This window comes from Onychostoma macrolepis, chromosome 02, assembly GCF_012432095.1.
Source record: "Onychostoma macrolepis isolate SWU-2019 chromosome 02, ASM1243209v1, whole genome shotgun sequence".
Taxonomy (NCBI): Eukaryota; Metazoa; Chordata; class Actinopteri; order Cypriniformes; family Cyprinidae; genus Onychostoma; species Onychostoma macrolepis.
The window spans coordinates 32890546-32905441 of NC_081156.1; the positions used below are offsets into that span (position 1 = coordinate 32890546).

Here is a 14896-nt window from a genome sequence, read left to right on the forward strand (position 1 = left end):
GCACTTTCTTTGATCACAATTGGTCATTTTTTTAAAAATGCATTATTTTATGGTGAGCATTTGCTGTGTTGCACAAATCAGCACTATTTTCCAGTTTTGACCATCTTTTGAAGAATTTTGGAAGACATCATTTTAGAGGATTTTGGAGGATTGTAGTTACAGCACCTGTCCAGCAGGGAGTAACTGCAAAACTAACTAACCATTGGTTGGTCTTGCAGGTGCTGTAACTATGTCACAATGTGGGCAAAATCCGTCTATCTACAGAAGCAGCCGTGTGTTCTGACTAAATATAAAATTATTATTATATTATTATTATTATAGTAGATCTATTATCAGTAAGTTTATTTATTTATTTAAGAGTTTTAATACAGTATGACCAGTCATGTGGCACTTGCAAACTGAAGTTTATATAATAAAATGTTATAATATTAGATGTTTTTCCAGTTTGTTTATTTAACTATTTCTTTAGTGTAATTAAGAGTTTTAATACAATATGATCAGTCACATGGCACTTGCAAGCTAAATTTTATGTATAATAAAATCTTGTTATATTAAATTGCCAGTGTTTGTTTATTTATTTATTTGGCGAAATAATTTAATGCAGTATGATCAGTCATATGGCACTTGCAAACTAAAGTTTATATAATAAAATGTTATTATATTAGATGTTTTGCCGGTTTGTTTGTTTATTTATTTAGTAAAATAAGGAGTTTGAATACAGTATGATCAGTCACATGCTACTTGCAAACTAAAATTGATATATAATAAAATGTTGTTATATTAAATTAGCTGTTTTGCAAGTGCTTATTTTAAACTTATTTATTTATTTGGAGAAATAAGGAGTTTTAATACAATATAATCAGTCACATGGCACTTGCAACAAAACTTAATAAATGGCATTGCATTTATTTGTCAGTGCTTTTATTTATTTACTTATTTTTATTTGAGGTGAAACAAATAATTCACTGTCTGCTGCAAGATGTGTCCTTGTTGCGAGGCTGAATGGACCAGCTGAGCAGTTGCTCAATTCAAGTCACTATAGATAAAAGTGCCTGCTAAATGACTCAAAGTAGCTGCAGAGATGAAAGGGAATGAGAGCGGTTAACTCTCTGGATGTGTTTTCAACCACCTTGATGGCTTTGTGTATGTTAGTGTGTTAAATCTGAGTGCACATACACCGCAATCAATCAAACAAACCAACCAACCAACCCATAATTTATATAGTAATAAGTATCACCATATTGTTGCTGTAGCTACTTCCATATTCTGTGTCATTTGAACACAATAGCATCTGAATATAATGTCCTTACAGAATCACTTATAAGGCCACAGTGAACAAACATCACTACAGTACAGTTGTATTGTCATAGCAAGCTCACTGTATTCCCATGGAGTGGATGGTTTGATATGGAATAATTACACTCCAGCTCTGAGCGGGACCTTCCCAGCAGGCCATCTGAGACGGGCCTTACTATGAGTGTGTGTGTGTGCTGGGCTCAGCTGGGAAGAGAGATTGAGCTGATCTGGTTTTATACAGGAGAGAGAGGAGGTTTGAGGAGCTCGGCTAGATTTCTCTGCTAAGATGAATATTTGATCCTCCTCACTTCTGAAATGACAGCATTACAGTAGATGAGCGGCGCGTCAGAGCATTTGCCATTCCGTTTTTAGTTTCTAGGACACAAGCTCCTTTCTCAATACCTGCACGTCCCCGGGCTTGACATGATATACCTACATTTCAGGAGTTCATATGAATGCAGAAGAACATCAGTTTCGATGCCATATGCACAATATTCTTTATTTAAGAATTTTAATATAAATATTAACACGTTAAATGAAAACATTCATAAGAAGCCTATAACTGTTATTCAGTGAAGTAAACATTGCTTCAGGCTTTTTAAGTTAATTATTCAAGACAAATAAACGGCTTGTAAGAAAATGAATAACAAAAAATATAATTGCAAACAATATATCAAATAAAAACAACAACAACAAAAACAGATTTGTTAAACTGTCACCATAATCTGTGTACTGCCGATACTAAAAAGCAGTGTTATTTTAGTGTTATTTATTGATGTTTTGAATTAGCGGAAGTAGTTTTATTTATTAATTTATTTATTTGCCTTTTTTTGTTGTTGTTGTATTTTTGGTATTGCTTTTTTATTTTAATTTAATTTTAGCTTATTTTTTGTCAGTTTTAGTCATTTTATCAGTTCAACTCAATTTATTTAAGTTTGTTGCCATATTTTACTATGAAATATGACTTTGCAAGGTAACATTAAAAGAGTTTGAGGTATCATAAAATGATACGCAGACCAGATTCAAACTCAAGTCAACTTCATAAGCAGCTTGGATGAAGATTTGAAGATCTAAAGATTTGAATGAACATCAAATAGCAGTTCCATCTATACACGACTCATTCTGCTCTCATTTAATGTCTGTTTATGTCTGACTGAAGTTCCATCAGTGATTGATGTTTGGTGGTTTTGATCAGGGTTTGAGCTGAAGGTCAGGGTTAATCTGAGCAATTTAGCAATTTAAACCCTCCATGCATGAAATGTACCACCTTGTTTCTCTCCATGTAAAGCGCTGACTGTTCTCCTCACAGATTAAAGGCTTTTCTTTCTTTGTCTTTGTCTGCACACAAACACACACACACACACACACACACACACATGAGCCGGTTTGATTTCTGTGTCAAGAGCAGGTTCATACTCCCGTCTCAGTCGAGAACAGACACATAAAGACTTGAAAGTCTGAAATCACGCTGTTCTGCAGATTTGTAGTGTACACCTGCCGGACGGCCTGTCCCGGATCTGCAGCTGTGAGGAGTGTGTCTCGCTCCTGCTGTCTGTTGAAATTAGGGTGAAAAGGGCAGCTCATATATTCCTATAGTAGTCCGTCGGTGAGGTCTTGTGCACTAAATTGCACCTAGATTATGACTTTTGTAAGAGTTGTAAATATTAGACTGGTCTGCAATGCAGATGCTATTTGGAAAAAACTAATAACCATGCAGCTTTTAACTGTACACCTATGATTTTTCCAAAACTCTGCAGTCTTTACAAGAAATATGTTCTGTTTACAGAAATATTTGTGTGTGTGTGTTTGTTTGTGTGTGTGTGTGTGTTGAAACTGATATCAATTGTAACCTAAAAATCAACCTAAAATTAGCTTCTTTCATTCGAGTAAAAAGTATTGTTAACATCACTGAATGAACCTAAATAGAGTCACTTATACCAGCAAATTTTTGTATTAAATCAGATGGAAATAGCACTTTAAGATCACAATATATATAGGGCCAGGTTGAGCCAGCGCAAACTGTCTTTTGGCATTAAAATAGTACTGTCGGGATTCACTAAAGACACACAGGGTCACACTTTATATTAGGTGGCCTTAACTATTATGTACTTACACCAAAAAATGCAATGTACTTATTATGGTCATATTGTATTGCAAAACACTTTTGCTGCTATTGAGGTGAGATATGGGTAAGGTTAGGGACAGGTTTGGAGGTATGCGTAGGTTTAAGGGTGGGTTAAGGTGTAAGGGATGGCTCAACAGTGTAATTATAAATGTAATTACAGAAATTAACTATAGATGCATTTGTAGTAGTTTCCCTTTCAGATGTGAAATTTATGGGAGGAGAGTAATCGCGCAACCCGATTTACTAACTTTTGCACTTGTCATATTACTGTCAAATTTGCTCCATTATTTAACATGCAAAAAAAGCATGTCAGCAATTTGCACTGCTCTTAATAGATTGCGCTGGTCATCATGGAAATGATCTGGCTGCGTCTGTGTTCTTTATTGTGCGCATTGTTAGTAAATCACACGCAGAATTTTCCCCTCCCATCGGCACTTTTATAGAATTGCGCTCTAACAGTAATTTGCCCCGTTTAGTAAATCTGGCCCATATATATATATATATATATATATATATATATATATATATTTATATTTATATATATACAGTATGGGCCATGTATATGTATCTTATATATTCACCAAGGCTGCACTTATTTTATTTTAAATACAGTAAAAATATTTAGAAATATTTTTGCAATTTAAAATAACATTTTCTATTATAATATATTTTGAAATGTAATTTATTACTGTGAATATTCAGTATCATTACTCCATTCTTCATTGTCACAAGATCCTGCAGAAATCATTCTAATATGCTGATTTGCTGCTCAAAAAACATTTCTGATTTTTTACAATGCTGAAAACAGTTGTGCTGCTTTATATTTTTGTGGAAACTTTGATGTGTTTTGTTCAGATAAATAGGAAGTTCAAAAGAACTGCATTTATTTAAAAATAGAAAACTTTAGCAACGTTATAAATGGCTTTATTGTCACATTTGATCAAAATCTACTCTCATTTTTTTGGCCGCATCTTTAAACGGGTGCAGATCATCTGGTTGTGTCTGATGTGATGTCACAGTGAAATGCTTTATGGATGAAGAACAGACGGATGAAGTGTCCGAGCGCTGTAGAAAATCTCAGTGTTTCGCTGGAGTCTCTGCCCGCCGCTCTGTCATCATCAAACGCTGTTTGACAGACTCTAATGTCTCCTGATTTATTAATAAAGGCGTTTATTTGATCTGCGGCGAGTTTTCTGTCAGTCTGAGGCAAACCGAGATTACATGCTGAGCAAAACAGTGTGCCTGTGCGTGTGTGCGAGTGTGAAATACTTTAGGTTGTATTATTTAAATGTGCCGTAAGCAATATTTTTATGGAACAGCATACAGAAAATGTCCCACTACCTGACACACATCACTGAAATAAGTGTCCTGAGAAATCACACCTGTCACTGGCCCATAAACACACGATTGTTTAGCCAGTCAGAACACTTTGAGTTGGTCTCGGCCTGTGAGTCGCAGTGAGAGTTCTGGTTTGCTAAAATCGGATTTGTTGACATGACTTTGTACAATGGGATTTTTGGAGAAATGAGGCAGTCTGCTTCAATAGCTAATGATAGAAACATTCTTCACGCAATTACATTCTTAAAAATAAAGTGTCTTTATTGGCATCGATGAAGAACCTTTAGCATCCATGGAATCTTTTCATTCCACAAAAGGTTCTTTATAGTGGAAAACGGTTCTTTAGATTATTAAAATGTTCTTCACACTAAGAAAAATGCTTCTCTTAAGAACTGATCACTGAAAGGTTCTTTTGGGAACCAAAACCCAGACATTTTAAGCAATTTAGAAATCCCAGCCAGGAAAAAGAGGGCGTATTCTCACCCTATATAAACTCATTTTTCAGATAAACTCCACTCACACCGTTTCCCATTTTTATTCCAAACCCCAATGGCACATTTTAAACGTGTGTTGGAGTGTGTGTGTGTGTGTGTGTGTGTCCTTTATTGCCAAACAGGTCTTGAACATTAACGTTCCCTCCGGCACAAAGCAGCAGAGCTCATGACTGCTCGCGTTTAACTCATCCTTGCATCATCTCTCCTTCCTTTCCCGCTTTTCCCCGTGTCCCTTCAGCCTCTGCCGTTTCTCCATTCTCTTCCACTCATTTCTCTGATGTCTTTCTCTTTCTTGTGTCTGAGAGCTCACAGAACAATAATCAATGGGTTTTTCCTCACACATTAATGCACACGCTCTAAAGAAATGAAAAGGAAGTGCTTTTCCAATGCTTGAAACCCTATTCAATAGCTCTGTTTTTAGACATCTTTTTAAAGTAACAGTTGTATTAAAACTAAAAAAAATATACTCACCCTCAGGCTATTCAAGATGAAGATGAGTTTGTTTCTTCATCAGATTTGTAGAAATGTAGCATTACATCACTTGCTTACCAATGGATGCTCTGCAGTGAATGGGTGCCGTCAGAATGAGAGCCCAAACAGCTGATAAAAACATCACAATTAATCCACACCACTCCAGTCCATCAGTTAACATCTTGTGAAGTGAAAAGTGTTTGTAAGAAACAAATCCATCTAGACGTATCATCAAAACGAACTTCAAACCATTGATTCCAGTTAAAATGAGTCCTCTATCCATAATACAGCTTCCTCCAATGAAAAAGTCATCTCGTCTGAATCAGGTGAGAAATCTGCACAGATCAAGCACTGTTTACAAGCCAAAACAGTTCTAAATAAATTTGAGGGTGGGTTTTGATGTGAGAGACAACAGGAGATCGACTTTTTCACTGGAGGAAGGGTGATTATGGATTATAGACTCATATTTTAGCCAGAAGTGACTGTTTAAAGTTAAAAGACTCTGACGGCACCCATTCACTGCAGAGAATCCATTGGTGAGCAAGTGATGCTACATTTCTCCAAGTCTATTCCCATGAAGAAACTCATTTGCGTCTTGGATGGAGTATATTTTCAACAAATTTTCATTTTGTGGGTGAACTGTTCCTTTAAGGCATCAAATCATTCAGTTTCGAGGTGCCATGCACATGTGTGTAAAGCAGATCACTAGGTTTTGAAACAGAGCTGGTGTGTGTAGATTCTGACGGACCCCTGGGAGGGAGGGGCTAACAGATTAGACTCATGAATATTCAACATGCTAATGAGAAGCAAATGAGGGGGTCTGTGCGGATAATTAGAATTGTGGCCAGCAGGATCTGGCACAAGAGAGAGAGAGCGAGAGAGACGCTTCAGTGGTCTAATATAAATTGTAAATATGGTGTCTCTGTAGTATGCGTTTATTGACGGATAAGGTAATTTATCTGCATCATCAGCAATTGAGTGCGTCTGTCAATCAAAGTGACAGTTCCCAAGAGGAGCGTTTTATTGCGCACAGGTTGCTCTCGAGATGCTGATGTTAAAATACTTTCTCCTGTCCCAGCTTAATATGCAGAGACAACTTTTAAGTAAGGTTGATTTCCCAAAACACTGGGACTGCAGTGCTTACAAAACGCTGTTGTTTGTTTGAGCATCTCGTCTAGATGGACAGGATTATCTGTTAGTTTTAAGCGTTTAGGAGCTGTGCTATTCTGAGTGGTTGCACAATTCCGTTTTAATGGAGATTTTAGTTGCTTTCATTTAATCTTTAACTTTATCCCAGATGTTTCTCCTAAAATTACTAAATTCTATTTTATAGTCATTTCGTCTTGCAAATATAAATTTTTTCTTTTCAGAATTTTGCGTGGCTGATGTTTTACCTCTGATTTCTTAAAAACACCCCAGGTGAATAGGGTAAAAAGTTGAACTATTTATGCATTTTGAACTATATGCATTTTGTTGACATATTACAGTCTGACAGGATTTTGGATGTCTCATTTTATCATTCCATAAATCAGAAATAAATACATTTCCACCATATGTTTAGATAAAATGTTGTGTAAAATCAGGCAAATGCTATATGAGCAAACCCCTCTGTAAAAACGTTCAGAATATAGACAGGAATAAAACTGATTTCACATATAATAGGATATTGAACTATAGTGAAATATAGAGCTAAAAATGTGGGGAATGTGGGGCAGCCCAGATCATTTGATGAGAAATCTTTGAGTTTATATTAAAATCTCAAAATGATTTCAGACTTGGGTATCTTGGTGTTATTATTAACTAAAACTATTAAAAATATTTTTGGTAATTTAAATGAAGCTGAAATAAGATAACATTAGGTAAATTTAAATATTAGATGAAAAAAAATGTAAACTTAAATGAACATTAGAAATGTTGCATTGGCAACTAGTTTTAGTAATTAAATTATTAAAACTATTTAAAAAAACTAAATATATATAGAAATATTAAAATAAAAACTAAAATGACTTTATAGTACAGTGTATGAGAAATTTTTAAAATCTCCTCAGAGAATGTAGAGATGTTTGATTTTATCTGAGAAACAAGAGACTTAAGCAAACGTGTCCATTTATTCTCCATTTGTTTCCACTGCTGTCAAGAGGCCACAATTGAAATAACAAAGAGATTTCGTCGTGATTTCTCTTTCCTATGAGTCCATTTCTAGAGAGCAACAGCAAGTAAACCCAGCAGAATTTCAGCGTATTGCCTGTGTTTCAGGCAGTGTGTGTGTGTGTGTGTGTGTGTGTGAGGCAGTTTCTCTCATTAAAGGCTACAGGTCACAGATCCGCAGCACTGCAACTCAACTGCAATAGTCTGCAACCAGCAGCGCAGAAAGACTGATAGAGAGAGAGAGAGCTCTCAAAGACTTACTGGCTCCAAAGCACTGAACACACACACACACACACACACACATACACAGATGATGCAACTTGGATTCAAGGGTAAACAGCAGTGGGAATGCATGTTTGGATGGTAAGAACGTGTGTGTCGCTGTGAGATGTTTGTATGTATGAGCGTTTCGGTGCCGAGAGTCTGTTGTTTTATACATGCTGTGCTGGTGTGTGTTTATTTCTGTATCTGTAACACAAGCAGCGCATCAACAACCAGACTCAAACTCAGGGCACGTACACTACAGTGTGAACACCAAGAAAGCACTGATTTCTACTGGGATGCTGCACGGCAAGGACAAACACCAGGATTTGTGATACTCCATCATGTGGTCAACAGTTCACAATCTGATGGAGATCCACCGGCCACACACCTATCATACCTATTTAAAATACTCCCTAAATCAGACCCATTATGATGATTAATATATATATATATATATATATATATTTTTTTTCATAATAGGTATTTTAATATTTGATATATATATAATGATTTGATTTTTAAAATATATAAATAAAATCATATATACAATTTTAGATTTATATTTAAAATAAAATGACTAAAACACAAAAATGACTAAAACACACAACAGTATTAATAAAAAATATATTATGTATATAATGTAATATTAAAATAAAATAAAAATAATATCTCAAGGTATATTTTAAGGTATCTTAAAATAACATTAAAAAAAATAATAATAAAACATTTAAAAAAATCTTAATTGTTCCAAACTATATTTTCCAAATATATTTGCATATATTTGTATTCTGGGATAAGGTGTTACAGTGCTGGGATACATGTGAGTGTTTTCTACAGCTAAGTGAAAGCTTCACAGCTGTAACACATCCCAGAGGAGAGCTTAGTGAAGGAGGTGTAGCCTTTACTGTTTCCATCAGGGCCATAAAGTGTGTGTGTGTGTGTCCAGGTTTTGGCCTTGCATAGCTCTTGATGGCGGTTTATAGATGCTTTATATAGACGCAGCTCTCCGTCTGTGTCTCTGGCCGTTAGTGTGTTGCTGTATATAGCTCAGTGCTGATGGGGAGAGACCAGACCTGGACTCATAAAGATGATAAAGTCTGCTGCAGCATCAGGCCTGGAAACTCGCAGAGGCTGTCACATGCACAAACCAGAGCTTATGATAGAATTCAGACTCCAGTATGTTTGAACATGTTTTACAAAAGAAAAATATTTCTGTAACATTTTGTACTGTTTTTTTTTTTTTTTTTTTTACTATTTTAGTTCATTTTTATGCATTTAAAAAAAAATATTAATGTTTAAAATATTTTTATTTGGACTGTAATATTTGCATTATTTATTTTTATTCATAAGTATAGCCTATGACAAAAAAGCTTTTTTTTATGTATTTGTTAAAACATCTAAATATCATATAATATGTATTGTACATTATATAGTATACTTTTTGATTCTGACATCATTTAGTGAATCTGATGTGATTTAGTAACTGCTCTGATTCAGTGAATCATTCATTACAGTGATTCAAACGGTTAAGAGGCAGTTGGTGAGTCTTTTTAAAGAATCAGCTCAAAAGAGTCATTTGTTTGTGAATTGGACTGTGTCATATATTTGTTTTTAAGCGCAGCGAACAAAGATTATTTGACAGTATCCAGGACTATGATTCAGTCTGCAAACTGCAAATTGGATTTTTGTGGCCTAAATATCGAATCTTCTCTATGATTTCCTGTCCTCTTGCCATTTTTGTGTGCGAAGAAGATACAGTAGAAGTTTATATTCTCTTTGTGTGTTTGTGTTTCAGAGGACAGGAAGCTGTTTGTAGGCATGTTGAATAAGCAGCAGACAGAAGAGGACGTGTACCGCCTGTTTGAGCCCTACGGAGTGATTGAAGAGTGCACCGTATTACGAGGCCCTGATGGAAACAGTAAAGGTGAGTTTTAGTTCCTCCTTTCATCTCTCTTCAGCAGTCACAGCAGTTTTATGAGCTCGCTAGTGAATGACAGACATCCGAGTTTCTTTCAGGGTAAAGTCTGAGGTGTATTTTATATTCTGAGCTGATAAAAAAATAGTGACCTTCTACAGAAAAATACAAAGTCAAAACAAACAAACAGAAAAGCAGCGTTCAACCTTGAGAAGTGCTTTCATTAACACATTCAATTTCACCACGTCAGTCTATTCGAACACGCGCCCGTCAAGCCGACATGTGATGGGGTTTCTCAGCGCTAACATGGCAGAATCCATTCTGGAGGGCGGCGGGGGCCGATATCACCTGACAAACCCCGGCTCAGTCCGGGCAGGAATTATTTACACAGACTGCTATCGCTGTGTCCATTAAGGGAGAGCAAGAGGGGAGTTATGTCAGAGAGGTCAATCGTGTTTGAAAAGTGTGAAGAGAGAAACGAAGTGAGCTCAACACGAAATCATGAAGATTTGATGATCAGCTGCACCGTGACCCTCCACTGCACGGATATGCTGTGATCTTTACCACTGTAAAGCCTGACATGTAAATTAATAGTCTAATATATATATGTATATATATATATATATATATATATATATTTTTTTTTTTTTTTTTCCAAATGGAAGAGATTTTGAAACTTTTGACAAAATATAAAAATAAAATTTTGCATGTGTTTTTGTTTGCGCATCATATTTGATACAAATAGCTTTTATGGCTCATATAGTCTGATATAGTGAGAATATGGAGTTCATATGTGATGTGTATTTTATTAAGAGGCTCAAACAGGGCAAAAATATGAAATTTGGTGCAGATCCTCATATTTATATTGACAAGAAATTATGAAATTCTGATACATGTAATCTTTATAACAGCATAGATGCTTACATAAAATGATATAAACATCAGTTGCCACTCTATATCTCCAATAATATGTCTTAGTAAGATTATATTTAAATGTTTCGTTTTATGATCAAAATATATAATGCAATGCAGTACAATGATGATTGAGAGATGAACAAATAAACATTCGTCAAAAGCCTGATGATTATATTTGAGACTCATGATTTTTTTAAACAATAATGTATTGACAATCAAGTAAATTTAAGTTGCTTCAGTTCATTACACTAAAAGGTCTTTTACTTGCTAAAAAGTCTAAACTGCCAATCAGACAACAGAAGGCACGGAGTAGACTGTGTCCAATAAGTTTTTCAGCAAAGTTTTGATCGTGTCGATCTTTTAGAGCCTTCGAAATTAGCATATCAAATACTGTACAGTAAGCTTTATGGGGTTAGAAACAGTACTTCGTTAAATAAATCGTACACAGTGTATATATGGATAATACTGTGCTCTGAGAAAGTAAAATGAGTGTTTTGTTTGTGTGCATGTGCACGTCTTCTCTCTCTCATCTCCAGTGTTGCATTCACCAGAGACACACACTCTGCTGCTGATAACCTCCACCGGTCTTCCTCATTATTTCTCTGCTTCTCTTTTGTGTGTGTGTGTGTTTGTGGTTTTCAGGTTGTGCCTTTGTAAAGTTTTCAACACACACCGAGGCTCAGTCTGCCATCAGCGGGCTGCACGGGAGTCAGACCATGCCTGTGAGTACAACCACACACTTTTATACATGCAGCTTTTATTAGATCATATTAATTGAGGTATGAGGTGCTTTTAAACATTCGTTCAAAAGGTAAATGACCTATAATGTTCACTTTCACCTATGCATTCATATGCATTTTGACCTAAAATGTTGAACAAGTTAATGGACACAATAGCATTTGTGAACACACACGTTCGTGTAACAGCGAGCGCACACATGAACTGCGGATGTTGAAGGCAGAGCTGTCATGTGTTGAGCTCAAACAGCTTCAGTGCCAATATAAGTGCAAATGAGCTGCTGTCAGTCTCTCCGTTTCATCTTACCTTCTCTTCTGAATGGAGCACTAGCTTACTAAATGTTAATTTATATGCAAGCATAATATTAATTTGAATAGTTAAACTAGAAGTTAGTTAAGCTATTATTTTTAATATATAGAAAAATATATTCAAACCATCTTACAGTGGTTTTATTTCAACTTAAAATTGTAAATCTTAACTTATTTTAAAATGTGCAAAATTAAATTAATATTTAATGTGCACAAAGATGATAATATTAATTAGGTGGACTGCATAATATTAATTTTAATATTTAAAGTTATTAAACATCATTCATGAAGTATATTAGACTACAGTCTGCTAATTAAAGTGCAGTATTTTTAACATATATCAAAATAACAAACTATATACAGTATAAACATCTTAAAAGTTGATCACAAAATTCAATTTTAGTCTGTTTCTCACAAACAGCAAATCTGTTGTATGATTTCCATAAACATGGATTATAGCAACTTTTCTGATGTCATCATGAAACACTTTAGTCACAGTTGGGGGCAGTGCTGCAGCACCCCCTGTTTTTTTCTGTGGGCAACTGTTTAATTGTTGGGAATATAAAAAAAACAAAAATCGGAGTGTCTATTTAAGTGCAAATAGCCATGTTGTTTGAAGAGGCTATTTACACTAACTCCACCCACAAACGATTGGGATAGTCAAATTTGCAAAAGACGGTTACCAATTGTCAGATTCAGTGGCGCAGATGGTAAAGTGTGTACTATTGTCCTTTTGACACGATCAACTGGGGTTTGAATCTGCCTTTTGGCTAACTTTTTTTGCAATAAGTAATTAGCAGGATCCTGCTATTTTAACATAGAATAAATAGAATCTAAAGCTATTTGCACTGTGTAAATATCATATCACTAAAGAATACTGCTATTTTCACTTAGTGTAAATAGCCTCTATCGCAACCCCCCCTGCGTACAGCACCCCCAACCTAAAATATCTTCCTGCGCCCCTGGTTGGGGGTCTAATTGCAAGCAAATGATAACTCGTATTTTATCCTTCACAGAACAAGTCATACATGTTTGAAATGTCGTGAGGGTTGTTGGATGAATAAAGACAGAATTTTCTCCGAATTCTGGTGAACTTAAGTCTATTTTGCAGAATTCCACAGCTTTCCGGTCAAAATCAGCGCAGAAAATGCTGCAGATTCCTCCTTACACAGAAAATTCACAGCATACATACTGCACGCCGCAATATAGCATGCAAGCAGTGTTAGTATGCTATCCTGAACATTCCCTCTCTATTCTACAGCTCTCACTCTCTTTATCATACCCATTCTGCATGTTTTCCCACCTCTCTCTCTCACTCTGAGGTTCAGATGAATAATTCCTCTGCCACACATTGAAAGGACAGATAAAGAGGTGTATTTCTCCATCCCCTGAGAGCAGGACAAGAAGTAGAGAGAAAGAGAAGGAGAGGGAGGAGTACAGATGATCAAACTGAGGGAAAAAAACACTCACAGAGACTAAAGACAGGTAGAGAAATGCCTCTGATGAACCACTGTAAATGTGTGTTTGGAAATCAGCTCAACCTTGAGAGTAATTATCCTCAAATGAACGTTCAAGGCCGTATCTCACCCTCACACACACTTTGCATACCGATAATTAAAAGCATTTACATACTCGACGACAGAATGGATGAGTGAGAGAAATGAGTTTGAATGGCCTACGCAGCCAAGATTTTAAAGGAACAGTTCACCAAAAAGGAAAATCATCCTCAGGCCATTCAAGATGTAGATGACTTTGTTTCTTCATCAGAACAGATTTGAAGAAATATAGCATTACATCACTTGCTCAGCAATGGATGCTCTGCAGTGAATGGGTGCCGTCAGAATGAGAGTCCAAACAGCTGATAAAAACATCACAATAATCCACAAGTAATCCACACCACTCCAGTTCTTCAGTTAATGACTTGTGAAGCCAAAATCTGCGTGTTTTATGAGAAACAAATTCAAAACTGCTGCTTTTGGCTGAAATACGACTCCTCTGTCCATAACATTGCTTTCTCCAGTGAAACAAAAGTCCAACTCGTCTGAATCAGGAGATCAAGCACCATTTACATGCAGAAAAACAGTACAAAACAGTTTTTGGATTTTGATGTCAAAGGGCAACAGAGGATGGACTCTTTCACTGGGGGGAGCTTTATTATGGATTATTAACCAAATTGATAGATTTAAAGTTGGATTGATTTGTGTCTTACAAACACACAGCTTTTTGCTTCTCAAGATGTTAACTGATGGACTGGAGTGGTGAGATTATTGTGATGTTTTTATCAGCTGTTTGGACTCTCATTCTGACGGCACCCATTCACTGCAGAGGATCCATTGGTGAGCATTGATGTAATGCTACATTTCTCCAAATCTGATGAAAAAACAAAGTCATCTACATCTTGAATGGCCTGAGGGTAAGTAAATTTTCTGCAAATTTTCATTATTGGGTGAATGAGACTAGTTTCCCCTAGGAGGTCAGGTAAATGTGTGTTTTACAAACTCGCTTTATGACTTTAATTCTGCCTGAATCAAGCAAGTCTGTAATTTTCCTGCACAAAATTTCAGAGCAAAAGACTTGCTCTGAGAAATCTAATCCCGTCCGGATAGCAATGTCTGTGATTACGGTATATTGTTTTCACAAAGCTTCTCCTCATTTATTTTGACCTATTGAATATCTTTGTAATATCACTGTCTGATGCACCTTCATTATGGATTTAGACCTTTTGCCAAATTTCTGGGTAAGATAACAGCTGGTGGTTGGTGTCCCATCCGACTTGAAAAGAGAATTAAATCAATGAGGAGATTCTGATCACGAACTGCTCAGAGCAGCAGCACCATTAGATTCAGTCTTCACTTTTATTAATTCTTTCTTTTTATATGCAATG

At 35.8% G+C, this 14896-nt stretch overlaps 1 protein-coding gene across 2 annotated transcripts in view; it reads left to right on the plus strand.

Moving 5' to 3' along the window:
• The window catches only part of LOC131520511 (CUGBP Elav-like family member 5), a 183483-nt gene that overhangs the window by 125982 nt on the left and 42605 nt on the right, over positions 1-14896 (plus strand). For both annotated transcript variants that reach the window (XM_058744797.1, XM_058744806.1), the window contains 2 exons: positions 9932-10060; positions 11609-11688. In XM_058744797.1, coding sequence (XP_058600780.1) covers positions 9932-10060; positions 11609-11688 — 209 coding nt within the window. The remainder of the gene's footprint in view (positions 1-9931; positions 10061-11608; positions 11689-14896) is intronic.